The sequence below is a fragment of the Parambassis ranga genome, chromosome 20, assembly GCF_900634625.1.
Source record: "Parambassis ranga chromosome 20, fParRan2.1, whole genome shotgun sequence".
NCBI classification, from domain to species: Eukaryota; Metazoa; Chordata; class Actinopteri; family Ambassidae; genus Parambassis; species Parambassis ranga.
Window position 1 is genome coordinate 13,985,556 of NC_041040.1, and position 14,458 is coordinate 14,000,013.

Genomic DNA, 14,458 nt, shown 5'->3' on the forward strand with positions numbered 1-14,458 from the left:
GTAATCATCACTTAGCTACTGATGTCATGAATAACACTGCAGGGGGGACATGTCTGCCAAAGAAATGCTGTCTATTTAATTTAAGGTTCATTATTAGTTTTCTGGTTGTACCTTACAAGCTCAAGAAGCAACACTGCTGTCATGTAAGCTAACGTGTGAACAGTACCTATACACATTAGTTAGAAATCCATTGTGATCGTGCAAGTAATGCAACAGTGAAAGTCAAGTCTAATCCATCTGCAGGTCTCCATAAATCACACAGGGAGTAATAGCAAACTGTCAAGATATAAGAGAGAGGCAATCAAATTAATCCAGCTTATAATTGAAAAAAGAGCAACTGTTGAATCCTAAATAAAAGGCTTCCTTACTTTTATTTTTTTATGTGATAGAAAATCAATTGTCAGTTTTTCCACAGCTAAAAGAACCCATCTGATGATGTCATATTAACCTCAATTTTTATGACATTTTATGAATAATAACAATGTCATTGCATAATTACTTTTGGGTAAACTTTGTGAATGTGAAATTGTGTTTTGTTCGAACACAGTGACCACTGAACACCAAATTTTGATCAGTTCGAATGTTATCCCATCCAAGTGTTCCTGACCTATCACATTCAAAAGAAGAGGCCAGACATAACATCACGATGGACTGAGTCTTAAGCTTTGATAATTGTGAGCCAAATATCGCATTCCAGAGATGTAAGAGACAACCCGAAAACATGCCATGCTATAAGTATCGGCCGTACGTACGTTTAAAAAAAGCAAAATGACAGAGAAAAACATAATTTAACCATGTTGTGGGTGTTGAAGTTGCATATTATGTCCAACAGAGGGCCATCTACGACTGCACTCTCAATTCTGTCTGTGGTAAGTTTGCCTTTGTCTTGTGAATAACATTGCTTTAATAACAGAAAGAACAATCATTTCCCAATAATTCTCCTCTGATGACATTTCATTTTTGTTTTATTTTAGTGTTCCCTCGATTTTTTGTGTGTATATAATGGCCAATATATCAGATTTTTACATCCCAAATTTCGGTCGGTATATAATTCCTATATTGGTCAAGCTCTATTAGTTACCGCCCTGTTTATGAACAAAACAACTGAAACATTTCATGGCATGTAACTACAAGAAACATTATAATAATCACTACAAATTCACTGTGAGGGTGAAAAATAAGTCTCACCGTCATCTTCTTTTTATTTTTAATACTTGTTACTTACAGAAAACAAAAATATTCAAAAAATCCACTTATAAATCTTGAGAGACCAAATACAGATTTGACTACCTTATTTACACACCCTACACTCAATTACCACAATATTACATTCTGCCACTAGATGGCAATCTAGTGCCACTGTAAAGGTTGAATAAGCTGCAGATTGCACTTGTACTTAAGTACAATATTTTAGCCAGGGCAGGAATACCACAGCTCTGTGCCAGAAATATGGCCCAATAGAAATATTTACTGTTGAAAAAACTTTGACATTTGTTGCTTAACATTTAGAAAATATCTGCAAGGATAATGCTACTCTTCAACCACCATTAAATTTTGGTTACATTTCAATTTCATAAAAACCCTAGGGTCACCAGATTTGATCAGCATAAAAAGCATTTTGCATTATTTCTCCAAAAAGGAAAAAAACTAATGCAGGGAATGATGAAAGGGAAAATTGCTGCTAATCAGAGCTAAAGAATGGAAAGGAGTTTTTTTTTCATCGCTACATCCATTTCTCAGACAGGGAGGGTCAAACTGCAACAATGTACCATGCAACAGGATGCATTTAGAGACACTTACGGAGAGATGGAGGTTCAAAAGGCAGGAGGAGGCGGGTAGCACACAGGGGAAGCACCCATTTACATAAACATAAGTGTGGGAAGTAGCAGGAGGTTAATTATGACATAATGCTCCATCACCTTAACTGTTCATCAACTACTGAATGTTAGAAATCCTCCTATCTACTGTTGTACTCTTATAATCGCTTTCAGTATGGCACATATCTCTATTATTTTCTAACTTTCTACACCAAGCTGTCTTGACGTCAAATTCCATAATTACAGGTAGTGAAAGGTATGTACATAATATTTTCTGTGGAAAATAAAAAAAATAAAACATTCTGTTTTCATGTCATTTGTTAACACTATTAAAAACCATCCACAGCTACATTTACATCTTATATCTCCTTCCAAGTGTGGAGAGCCAGACATCCTCAGTGGGGAACTCATGACAGCCCCAGTCTTCATCATCAGAGATTTAGCCTGGCATTTCTACTTAGGACAAACTTTTACAGACTTGCTTTTAAGCAATACATCCACTTGTATTCAATCCTGTTGTTTGTTCTGTGCCTTCCTTTCTTGCTCTCTACTTTGTTAAATCTATTTTTAGAGAGGTGCTATATAAAGAATTACTGTTATTATTCAGGGTCATGGGCGACTGGATCATTTCCCAGCAATCATTAAGCAGAAGCAGGCAGTCTCAACACAGTGCCACTCCACAGATGGATAATAACTCACAGTAGACACCTATGGTCAGCTTACTGATATGGAATTTGGAACTGATTTTAAACTGGTATACAATTGTCTACAGCCTCCCTTCAGTGCAGTATTGTTTTACTGCACAGACATGTTTCACTACTGGTCCTTTTTTACATAAACATCTCAACTGTAAATAGAAATCCATACACAGTGGATGTACGGTATTATAACCCTATTTTTCATATGCACAACCAGATGGACACAGTCTACCATTAGTGACATTGTTTGTTTGCCATAACAGTATCACCACCTCCACATAGGTAAAAATAAAACCATCCACCTCACAATGCTGAAGTTTCCTAACAACTCTGTCATAGTGCTGCCCTTCTTCCTTCTCAATGGAGCGTTGAGCGCAAGTTAAACACTGACTTCACTACTCCCACGACTGAGCGGTCTGGTCTGGCCTGGACCTCCATCCTTCCCAGCCTCCTCCATACTCCCCCCGGGCATCAGGCCATGACCACAGGGATCGTCTCTCGCAACCTACTCTCTGTCTGCCCTCTGCCCTCTCTATCTCTAGGAACATGAGTAATTCTGAGGGTTTTTTTATGAGCAGTTACTGGAAGAGTGGCTTTACTGTGCTCAAAGCTGTGCTGGATCGATCACTCAACACAGAGATGTTCTTAAGATTCCCACAAGAATGAAAAGACCATGAAGCACAAAAACAACAGGGAAGACAGGGGGTGAGCAAAAGAAAAAAAACATCTTTTCAACTTTGACTATTTACATTTAAGCCCAATTGAGAGGCCGATGAATAGGCAGACCACACGGAAGTTGTGTCATACTTTTGATTTGTGAAAAGTGAAGATAATCACAGTCAGCAGGACTGGGAAAAGGGAAAAGAAGGTCAGATCAAAACTGCAACACAACTGAATAACAGTATTTACATTATTAATCCAAACAGAGAAGAAGAAGTTACGGGAAGGTCTGCTATTTCTGGGGCCCTCTCACTGTTAATATCTAAAAGAGGATATTTCTGCTCAGCGTACAAGCACCTCACTGACCCTGAAACACATCCCTCCTGTACCCTCGACATCCTTCTACTAGCTTTTACTCTGACGGTCTGTCCTTTCTGTATGACGTGGCATTACGGTGCAGACTGGTGGTCAGCTCAATTGACTCTGACCAGAGGGGAACTCCTCATTTCGGGACAGGACGTGGGAATGGGCATGAGCTCCCAAGGGTGGTAGTAAAATCAGGCAATTTCTCACTAAGTAGTTCTGTTCATACTAGCAGCTCATTCAGAAGTTTGAGACAAAGCACACTGCAGTCTATGTGCTGCCCTTTTGCTCTGGTCTCCTCCAGCTTTCCCTCTCTCTTTTTGCCAAAGACAAGGCGATCCGTGTCTCCTCCAAAAAAGGGAGAAACATTTAGGCCATCGTAACCCGGCCCATCCTGTCTCTTCACAGGTCCTTTCAACAAAGACCAGACTTGTTGAGTGTGTACCTCACTGGATCTGCTTTATAACAGACCACTGTGTTGCTGTTGCATTGAGGATGCAGCTCAGAGGAGAGGCTGCCACTTAACATACTGTACCCAACAGTGTTTACAGAGGCCTTTCACTGCAAAGCACATCTTAACCCTGATGGATGATGATGACTGAGGTGGAGCTCTTATGCCAGTTTGCATTTACTGTCAGGTATTTACAAAAACTCAGGCACACAAGTGTTATATACACAATGTGTACCTTGCCACCACCAAGGCAAGTGGACAAAATGCTTGAATTAAAGGGGAACTTGCATCCTTACCTGGCGAACAAGGCTGTTGGTTGTTGTGTCAGAAGAGGTGCTGCCATCAGAACCTTTAAAGCGACCTTTTCTTCGAGCGCCTTTGCCTTGAGACTTTATAGCCAAAAAAGAGAGTGACACTATTAAAAAAGATTTAAAAAAGAGTTTTGTAGGCTGTGATTGAGTCTGTTTTAGCTGAGTCATTTATTAAGACTGCAGTTAAATTATTTTTAATTAATTAAATTATTTACTCTAAATGTGAGAAAATAGCAAGCAAGAAGAATCCATTTTCTAAGCGTCCTCTACCTAATCACAGAAGGTGGAATGACAACTGTGCACTTCATATTCACCTGGTTAGTGTTTAGGGTTTACAGCAAACCTACCAGTTAACTAGTGTAACTAACAGTGTTTTAGTTGAAATGTAATATTATGACAGGTGTCACAGGGTGATGTAATTATGTGGGTGGTCTGTGCTGATCTGAGCTAATAACATGAGGAGCTTGAAAAGCGGTCCTGCAGCATATGTTGCCAATAGCAACTGAGAATCAGAAAGTCATTTCAAATGTGCATTTTATACCAGCCTGCTCCCCTGGGTGCATGTAAAGGGGAGGAAGGAGAGTATTTCATGTAGGAGCTGAGATGCCAGACAAAGTCTGGGCAAGCCAGTAGTCTACCTACTAGCATCTGAAAAAACATTTTCATAAGATAAAAGATTACATTTATGAATATATTCATACACATTGTAGATATAGTTTATTGATAAAATACCTTTTCCACTACAGTTCTTATGTAAACATTGCACTTAATTAAGCAAAATGAATTGAATTAATGCTAGCCAACAGTAAAAACAACTTTGCACAAACAATTGTAATGAAATGTAGTAAAGTAGCTTTACATGAGTTAACGTACTTAAAATTTTCGTTAATAAAGAACATAACTGTTTTTATTAAATGATATGTGCTAACATAACAAAAACAGTCGCGCCGACATTTTGGTTAATTTCAAAATTCTACACCTCACGTGGCACTGTCCCTGCGGATGACGTAATCGGAACTTAATTGTGGTCACCAATAAGCGCGAGGGCAGAGGCCAGGGTGACGGCAGGTGAGTGTTTGAGCTATACTTAGCATGCTAACAGCAGGAAATCGCGTGTAAACACAGTTTAAATCACAGTAACTTACGTGTAACATCGGGTGCTCCAGGGGGTCCATGTGTTTGTCCGGAGGTGTTGCTGCTCTTGTCTTTGGAGAATTGTCAACGACCATCACACCGTTTGACCAAAGAAAATATTCAGCAACAACAACAACTGTGGGCACTGACAAGTGTCCCAGATGTGTCCGAGAGAAAAGTTAAAACTCATATTTTTTGCACTGTATTATTCAGTGGTTGAATGCTGGCGGAAACCAGGCGCTGCTGTCCAGCTGACACCGCCAATCTTCAAGTTAGAGTCAGGAAGAGTTGAAGGAGGAGCTTGTGCTGAAGAGGATCGCAGTTTTCTGAAGTTCAGTTGCTTGTGATGATGATGCTGATGATGATGATGTGAATTCTCAGATGTTTAAACTAGCCTTCAGCGTCGCAGCGCTTCCTCATCACGCTCCTACCCACACTGGCTGAGTGCTCTCCTGCTCCATGCGCACCTCATCCAACGCCAACACCTCTGCCTCCTCACAGCATGAATAACACACACACACGAAAACAAGCAGCAGGAACATGGTTGGGAAGCTTCACAGTGCTTTACAATGACAAAAGTGGACAATGTCCTCCTTAGTTGATTTTCTTCATTGTTTGTAATTAAAAGACTGAAAACTGAACTCTTGCTAGAAATCACGTTGTTGTATTTCCTGAGTTTGTATGAGACAAAATCTGACTTAGTTTAATTAGTTTAATATGTCCAATAAGCGGCAGTAGTGACACACAGGCATACATAAAGGGCGAGGTGATGGCAGTATTCATTAGTAGAAATAAATAAGCTCTGTATCTCATTTTGACTAGGTGTGTAAATCCAACCAAACCAAACTAATGCTTGAAAGGAAGCATATTGTAGTATTAGCAATACGTTTTGCTGACTGTTTAATTAATCCATTAATAAGTGACAGAGAATGTTCTCTGAGGCTGACTGTCTTCCTCATGAGCGCTAAAGTTTTATTATTCATTATTGCCCCCTAGTGGCTTGATGTGCATTTGCATTTTAAAGGGCAACTCCATCACTTTCATACCACAAATCACTTTTCAATCATACCACTTAGCCTGTGGTAACCAAATAAAGATGCTATTGAATTGTATTATGGGAAATGTAGGAACAAAAGTTCCTAGATATTTATCATGTAGCAATATAAGTCAGGCAAAGGCAGACCTACTGCTGCTTTTATATCTTTTGTACATCCATCTCTTTGAGAGATTTAGGTGTATTTTATTATAAATTACACACTTTTTATTTGTATTATTTTATCCTTTTTATATAAATTAAGTAAGTTTTTTTTAATTATGTATTAAACAGTGCAAAAATAAATACCTTTACAAAATAGGGGAGAGGCAGCAGTGGCTCAGTGGTAGAGCAGGGTTGTCCAGAAGGTTGGTGGTTCAATCCCAACTCCTCCCTAGTCATTGTTGTGTGTCCTTGGGCAAGGCACTTTACCTGCATTGCCTCCAGTGCACTCACTGGTATGTGGTGCTACTTGCTGGCAGCCTTAAGCAAATATATATGTATATATTAGATTTTTATTGGTGAACATTTTCCATGTATTTTTATCATATCTGTCAGATTTACCTTGGTGAACATGAGTTTAAAAGTCGGTAAACAAAGGTTAAAACTATATGTTGATTTGGTGTGGTTTTGTGTGACAGCAATGACAGGTGCACAGGATTATTGCCAGTCAAAATCCTTTTGAATCAAAGGAAACCATTTTTATATTTCCTGCTCTGTCTGTGTCCCTCTCTCTCTCTTTTAGCTTTTCCTATTGTTTATGTGCTCTGCTGCACTGATGATCCCAGAGCTGAACTCTTCTTCTGACACGTCTCTGCTGAGCAAGTGAGGATACTCCGTGTTCACACCAACATGGCCCAGATAAAAGCCCTTCCTTCCTCCATGCTGGCAGCAGCTGCCGTGAAAAGATGCATACATGCCAGAAAAATGCCTCCTTGGTGCAAAAGAGCAGATTTACACACAAACGAATAAAGCTTTCCTGGAAATGCCAGAGGGGGTTGGCATTTTCTAAAATAACAGCAAATTTGCTAGAATAAGAGAAAAAGAGGTGGACTTCCGTCTATTGTCTGAACATTAGTCGGGAAGTCACAGTGAATGGCGTCAGCTTTTTCTGACATGATAGCCAAATAATCTCATGACACTGTCAACACAACTGACTTTGCAGTTTGATAATAGGCTTAGGATGCCAAATTAACATAATCACCATGCACACTGTGCGACATAACTAATCCCCAGTACAAATAAGGTAACTAAGAGCCGTTTGTTCAGATTTTACAGAAATGTGTTGATGCTGTGAGGACCAGAATTTAATCACAAGCTGATTAAAAAAATCCTTGCTTTAACCCACTTACTCGGCCGGTCTCCCAAATCCAATTATATTTCAATAAGTTGATTTATCTCATTCTGCTGTTGTATTCATCATTCCCTTTTTCTTCTTCTTTTCCCTCCTCCTCCTCCTTCGCAGGCCCACTCTGACCAGTATGTGTGCGCTCTGTGTAGGTCGACAGAGTTTCTGTCTTGCGCAGCGTTAGTCATCCAGGTTGGTGGATGAAGAGACCGAGTAGCTCAGGTGGGTGGAATTGACCTCATATTGTATCACAAAGAACCCTCGAAAACAAAGAACAATGCCTCTGAGATGAGACGCTTTTCAAAACATGCCTTCAGAAATAACTGAGCAGCTTAGGCCTCACAAAGAGGTTTTACTGTTGTCTTTGTACCTAATATTAGAGTTTCTCATTAAGCCAATCAAGTTTATATATAAACACTTCAGACTTAGGTCAGTTTCATGGGTCCTTAGATTCCTGGAAAGTTCTTTAAATGACAGCCCGCTGAGAGGAATTAATTAAATATGAATTACAGGGGGATTTTTTTTTTTTTTTTTTTTTTTTACAAAGGTCTCTTTTGTTGAACAACAACACCAAAACATTAAAGTGTCACTTAGGTGCATTTGATTTAATCAAGTGGCATCACTTGAATCAGGATCTCAGTAAGAATTGATGTGGGTAAAATACATAAACATAGAAACTGCTGTAACAAAACCCAGGTTTTACCACCACACAGCTGGAAAGGAAACAGGAAAAAAGTGGATCCCAGCAGGCACAAAAGTGACAAAAGTTGAAAAAGAGCTCTTACCTTTCAAAGTGGCATTATATTATATTATATGAAAAAATAAAAAAATTAAACCATGTGCTGTTGTATAGCCATGGTATATGATCTGTGCCTGATTATGGCTAGTATAGTAGCAGCTTTTTCTACCTACTAGTAGGCCAGAACATGTAAAAATCAAGTAGACAGTAAAGAAGTAGATTTAACAATACTTTATATTTTGTTGGTAATAATCAAATGACTTGATTGTCTGAGGCAACATGAATATTTCATAAAACAACAGGCATGTAAAGTTTCACCTGAAGTACAAACTAGACACTGAGAATCCAGACAGGCACCCATTATACCTAACATACAAAAATAAATCATCAAGTATAAAAAAAGAGACTTCAGACAGCTATACATTACATGTAGTGTTTGTGTGACCCAGTGACACATGAGCAGTAACGACGTGTTAAAACATACTGACTGCACATACTAACACTGGCATGTGTACAGAGCAGGAGATGATCATTCCTGTGTGAGCAGGCTGCTTTTAAAATTTGAGTTCATGCTCAAAGAGTGCAAGCAACAACAGACAGGCCCAACCCATCAGCAGGCCAAGGTTCTGAAGGAGAAACATGAGGAACGGTCTGTCCGTCTTCACTCGACTCATCTCTGGAAGCTGGGGAAACAAAGAGAGTAAAAAGTAAAAAGGTCAGCAGTTTGGTTTTGATATGTCATAGGCCTTATTGACAATAATCATCTTAAGAAGACTGCCTGACCATTTCTACCAGGGACAAGTAGAGAAAAATCCCAGCAGTGACCGAGAAGATCCACTGCTGTACGTCTGTCTCTGAGGAAACGAAGAGTCCGATGTAGAGCCCCATGAAGGCTGTCAGAGCACTGAGGAAGTTCATGAGCACTGCAGACTTCACTGAGAGTCCAGAGTTCAGCAACACTGCAAAGTCCCCTTAGAGGCAAAATCAGAGAAGATAAATCAGCAACAAAACAAAACCAAAAAAATAAACATTTCTGAAGTGTTCCAGGAGTAATCACAGCAACCTCCTACCCATCTCATGCGGGATCTCGTGGCACAGGATGGCCACAGTGGTCGCCATGCCAGTCTCAACTGATGAGGAGAAAGCTGCTCCGACGACCAGGCCATCAGCAAAATTATGAAGACTGTCTCCCACAATTACCATCACTGCCAGCAGAGGAACCCCTTGCCCTGGGAGCACAAAGAGAGTCTGTGTCATTCATCCTCAGTCCATGATAATTACTCTGTCGTGCCAGGCGTCTAATTACAAAGTACAACACGCTCATTGGTGTGTGACAGTGCAGCTCTTTTAGGAAGAGCAGATTATAGCTTACTCTGATGTGAAGGGCTCCTGTTGACCACATGTTCAGGAGACATTTCCGTGCACTCAAAGTCATCCACTGGTCCCTGTAGGACAGACATTTTATAACACAGATTATAGATCTGTTAATTTAAATCTTATCTATTAAAAGGAGCTGGGTCTTGAACATGTTCTAAGTTAAATGCGTGCATTGCATCAATACTGTGCATACTGTGATTCAATACAAGCATGAAGTGCTTTCTGAATGATTCAATACCTCTCATTCTCCAACATCCTACATGTTTCTTTACTCCCACACCACTATTCATTTTCTGTTATATAAGAGCAGTGCAGGAAGGATTTAAGTGAATTTCAGTTTGTTTTTGGACATGGAATCACTGAATTATATTATTAATGAGTAATGAGGAAAGTTAATTACATCCCATTCAAAAACCCAGTGACCGGGACAAGGGAACCCAGAGTGTTGAAACCAGACTCCTCCAGTACTCCATGTCCTTCTCCCATTTGCATATTTTTAAAACCAAATTTGAAGATGCAGACAGTAAAGCAATCAACCTCTCTTCAGAAGTTGCAGACACACACTCAGCTCCATATGATGAAGATTTTGTCTGTTCCAGGAAATTTATTTTTGTGTGTAATTTTTGTTGGAAGCACATATGTCTTATCATACTGGATCAATATCCATGTTTGGTGTACAGTTTAAAACAGAAAATATTGGGCCACTCTCACAAGGAAGACACCAAAAACGTCTTATATGTTCACCCTTTTCTCTCTTCTCTGTGCACTTTATATGTGGTAATGTTTTGATGTTCTGTTGATTAATTTCCAAGAACTGCCTTGTCGTGGTCCCTGTGGCCGGCTCTATCACTAAGTAAATAAGAGAGGTGATGACAGGAATCAGGATTTTCTGCCAAGAACGCTTTTAAAAAAACACAACAATTCAGTATGGGATTGTGATGAGACTCACCAGCTGTATGGTGGAGATGGACTTTCCTCTCTGTGATTGACCATTGCAGTTCAGCTCTAAGGAAAGGTCACTGGAGTGACCCTGCAGACAAAAGAAAGTCACCAGACCACTGTTGTTCAACATGCACAGTCATGACTAATGTGTTTGATCTCAGAGTTCAGAATTTCATTAGATAGGGAAAGTTTTGCTGTTTTCCTAGAATACAATAGACGTGTGACTCTTACATGACCATGAGAAGGAACTAAAATGGAGAATATTCTTTCAATTAGGAAAAAGCCATAAATCCCAGCGATTATGCCCAGAATCTTCCACAGATACTCCTTTTCTCCAGGGTTGTCCTCATGACTGTGAATGTCATCGTGGAGGCTGAGGATCTGCAGAAAAGGCGAAGAGGAAATCATTTACTCAACACTTACAGACACGTGTGTGGTTGGATGTGGAGGATGGCGTAGGGTCTTTGTACCTGTGGTATGAGGTGCAGGAGAGCATCTCCAGAGAGTGTTCCCACTGCCAGGCCCACAAACAGCTGCAGGATGAGTGTGTAGGTCTCCTGGCAGGAGTTAAAGAAGATCAGGCAGATACCAAACATGGAGCCCACCGTGATGAGCAGAACAGCAGCCGTGCTGTAGCCATACTCTGCAGACAGGAGGAAGAGTGTTAAGTTTAAACACCAAACATTCTCGTATTATTGTTATTTTCAAAAATTTGTTTTTGAATGTTGATTGTTTTTTAATGATAGTGGTATGTAGAGAGAAATAATGAGGTTAAATATCTTACTTTCGAGAGCAGTGGGCAGAGAGCCTCTGGTTTTTTCCTCCTCTGAAGGCTCACAGGCATTGCCTAGCAACTGCTGAATGATGGCTGGGCAAATTTGTCTGAAGTGCTCCTTAGAAATTGGCAAATGAGGATCCAGAGCAAAAATATCCACCAACTGATTGGCTGAAAAACACACCTGATTGGAATCAGAGAAAGAGAGCATTTTGGAGATGAGTAGGAGGCTTTTCAAAAAAAGTACCTGCATGGATAGATGAGATGTCATGCATTAACCTGGGATGTTTAGATCAGGTATCTGTTAGTGCCTCACCTGTGCCCAATTTTTGCTTTTATCCTCATGGTTGCAGCTATCAATGGAATGCATGGCAGCCTCCTGTGACCTTCCTGTGATGCTTCGCCTCTTCCTGCTGTGACTGTGTGCTGCTCCTTCCTGTCCCACACCCAACTGATGAAGCAGCTCCTCCAAGTCTAAGCAGAGAAGTGACATCAAATAAATAACAGCATCAGGTCAGGTCATTTATAATTGTCAGTTTTTCATTAAAACAATATGGAAAGGGGCTTTTGAGTGCAACATGCAGGAAAACACAGTGGCTCCATCATCTTCTGTTTACTGACTCTCAGGGCTTGAGGTGTAGTCCGCAGACATTTACTTTGGCATCTTTGAAGCTGGAGTTGAAAGGCCACAACTTACATGCAATGTGTAAGCATGCTTTCACACAGTAACACAACTATGACTTCTCTTACCTATGATCTGCATGTTACTTGTGCGATTCAGAGATTGAAAAATGTAGTCAGTAAAGAAAGCAGGGGAGGGGAGATTCCTCCATCTGAAACAGTGGCCTTGCAGGATGTGGCTGATGATGGCCGCAGCCACTCGGGGCACAGAAGATGTCCCAGCACCTGGATTTTCCTTGACATCAACATCTTCAAGGAGGCGAGTGGCATCAATACACTGTTGAATCATTTTTATAAGCAGGTTTACATCTGTTAAGACAAGATGAATTGGTGAGAAAATACTCCCTTACTTCTAAATGAGAGGATGTGTCTTGGCTTGGGTGGTAGTGTTGGTTGATGAGCTGCAAAATGCTTTCTGTTTCATCTGTGGAGAGGAAGCGGTTGTCCTCAACTGGGTGTAGGTTTGTGAGGGCCAGCAGATAGAACTGGAAGTTTCCAGATGAGGAGGTGGAATGGGAGGAAGCGGAGGCTGCATTGGACACCACACACAGATCCTGCAAGTTAATTATGTAGTACAACAGAACAGTTGACATCCGCTGGTAGTCCTCTTCAGTGAGGTATGCCTTCCCATCATCCTCTAGCACAGAAAGGGCTACATCGGGTGTCAAGCACTGCAGCAAGAACAAGGCAAAGGAAGACAAACAGAAAGGTTTTAGGCAGATTTTAGGGGCAGAAAATGTGGGCCAGTTTGGTCTTAATACTGTAGACATGATGACAGCATGCTGGATGCCTAGGCCTCATCCATCAGTATAGAGTCTATGGTATTACTGACTTAAAAAGTTTACATTGACATATGTGATAAAGGTCTTTTTTCTCTCTGCACACACTGTCCTGAGTTCCTTGCGGCATGCGTTCTGCTGTTTGTGTGTGCTTGGTTGATTATAAGCCTACGCACAGATTGTTGCAGGTTAGAAGAGTGGGTGAAGCACTGTTCCTTGCTTGACAGAACAGACCTTTGAGTGAAGTGACAAGCTGTAAAATGTCTTTCTTTTAAGGTTAGACACACGCATAATCCCATTGTCAGCCCACCTGCACAAACATGTGTAGTACCTCTAATCCAGTTGACGGAGTTTATTATGTTAAACTGAAGGATGTCTAAAGCCACTCAGCATGAATGCCCCATAGAGGTCAAGGACTTAATCCTCCGCATTCACTCACATTCCAGCCATAACAAGCACGTACCCTGGATGTTTAAATTATTACTCTTGTTCCACTAAGTAGAATTTCAGTAGTGACATCAAATGTAGGCCTTACCTTCTCACACATGTCCTGAGAGGAGCCAGTGCGCTCTGCACAGTGCACCTTGTGGAGCAGCGTGGCGATCAGCACACCAGTCCTGTTCTTCTCTAGTTGAGGCTTGTCATCCATCCCCTGGGGAAGATGCAAGGCTTGCAGAGTCTCTGAGAGGTACTCCTTGTCCTTCCCTTTCACCTCCAGCACCCTCCCCATCAAACAAAGATACAGCAGCAGCAGCAAACATAGAGCACTGTGCCTGATGTGCATGTTCCTTCCAGGGCTGTACAACTCCCTCAAGCTCCAAAGTTTGGCTAAGGGATTGAGACAACAAGGAAGTGATAAGGAGAAAACATAAGAGAGAGAAACTTAAATCAAGGTGAGTGACAGCAGGGAACGCAAAGCTTCTAAAATAGACGAGCAGCAATGTGTTCTGGCTGAGGGAGGCGTTAATAATAGGCTCGACTGATCCGATGGGAGGACAGGATGGCTTGGTGGGCACCCTTCAGTTGAAGCAGCCCTTACAGTGCCGAATGGTCAGCCAAAGCCTGGGCCCCTCAGTCCACAACAAAAGGATTAGCGCAGGGAAGTGAGAGAGAGCACAGGGGCAGGGAGAAGGGGGCATAAAGGGGGAGACTGAAGAGAAAATAGTTAGTAATGAGGGAAAACAAGGGTATCACAGGAAGCTAGTATTAATATATATAAAGCCCATGCCCATGGAAAAAGTACCCCCCCCCTCGGATGATGGTGAAGTCACACAGAACTGCGTTATTTATTCAGCATCAAGACAGGAGCTTCTGTGAGTGAGTGAGTGTGTGATATGCTGGCTATGACTA

At 41.0% G+C, this 14,458-nt stretch overlaps 2 protein-coding genes across 4 annotated transcripts in view; both read right to left on the minus strand.

Annotated features, from left to right (window-relative positions):
• The window catches only part of cacnb2a (calcium channel, voltage-dependent, beta 2a), a 48,470-nt gene extending 42,662 nt beyond the window's left edge, over positions 1-5,808 (minus strand). Inside the window, exons 1-2 of one of the 2 annotated variants that reach the window (XM_028433072.1) lie at positions 5,446-5,808; positions 4,286-4,378 (exon numbers count right to left, since the gene is read on the minus strand). In XM_028433072.1, coding sequence (XP_028288873.1) covers positions 4,286-4,378; positions 5,446-5,529 — 177 coding nt within the window. In that variant the 5' untranslated portion in view covers positions 5,530-5,808. The remainder of the gene's footprint in view (positions 1-4,285; positions 4,379-5,445) is intronic. The other variant, XM_028433071.1, reaches the window with a different exon arrangement.
• Positions 5,809-9,108: 3,300 nt separating this feature from the next.
• Positions 9,109-13,892, minus strand: LOC114453415 (zinc transporter ZIP12-like). Of its 2 annotated transcripts, XM_028433306.1 has the most exons (12): positions 13,644-13,892; positions 12,680-13,000; positions 12,399-12,606; positions 11,965-12,122; positions 11,658-11,832; positions 11,344-11,516; positions 11,105-11,254; positions 10,881-10,961; positions 9,927-9,999; positions 9,625-9,783; positions 9,338-9,525; positions 9,109-9,237 (listed from the first exon to the last, which is right to left on the minus strand). In XM_028433306.1, exons 1-12 carry the CDS (start codon positions 13,890-13,892, stop codon positions 9,109-9,111), a joined length of 2,064 nt encoding a protein of 687 aa, XP_028289107.1. The 2 variants fall into 2 exon arrangements, with proteins under 2 accessions (XP_028289107.1, XP_028289108.1); XM_028433307.1 differs by lacking the exon at positions 10,881-10,961.
• Between the last annotated feature and the right edge of the window lie 566 nt (positions 13,893-14,458).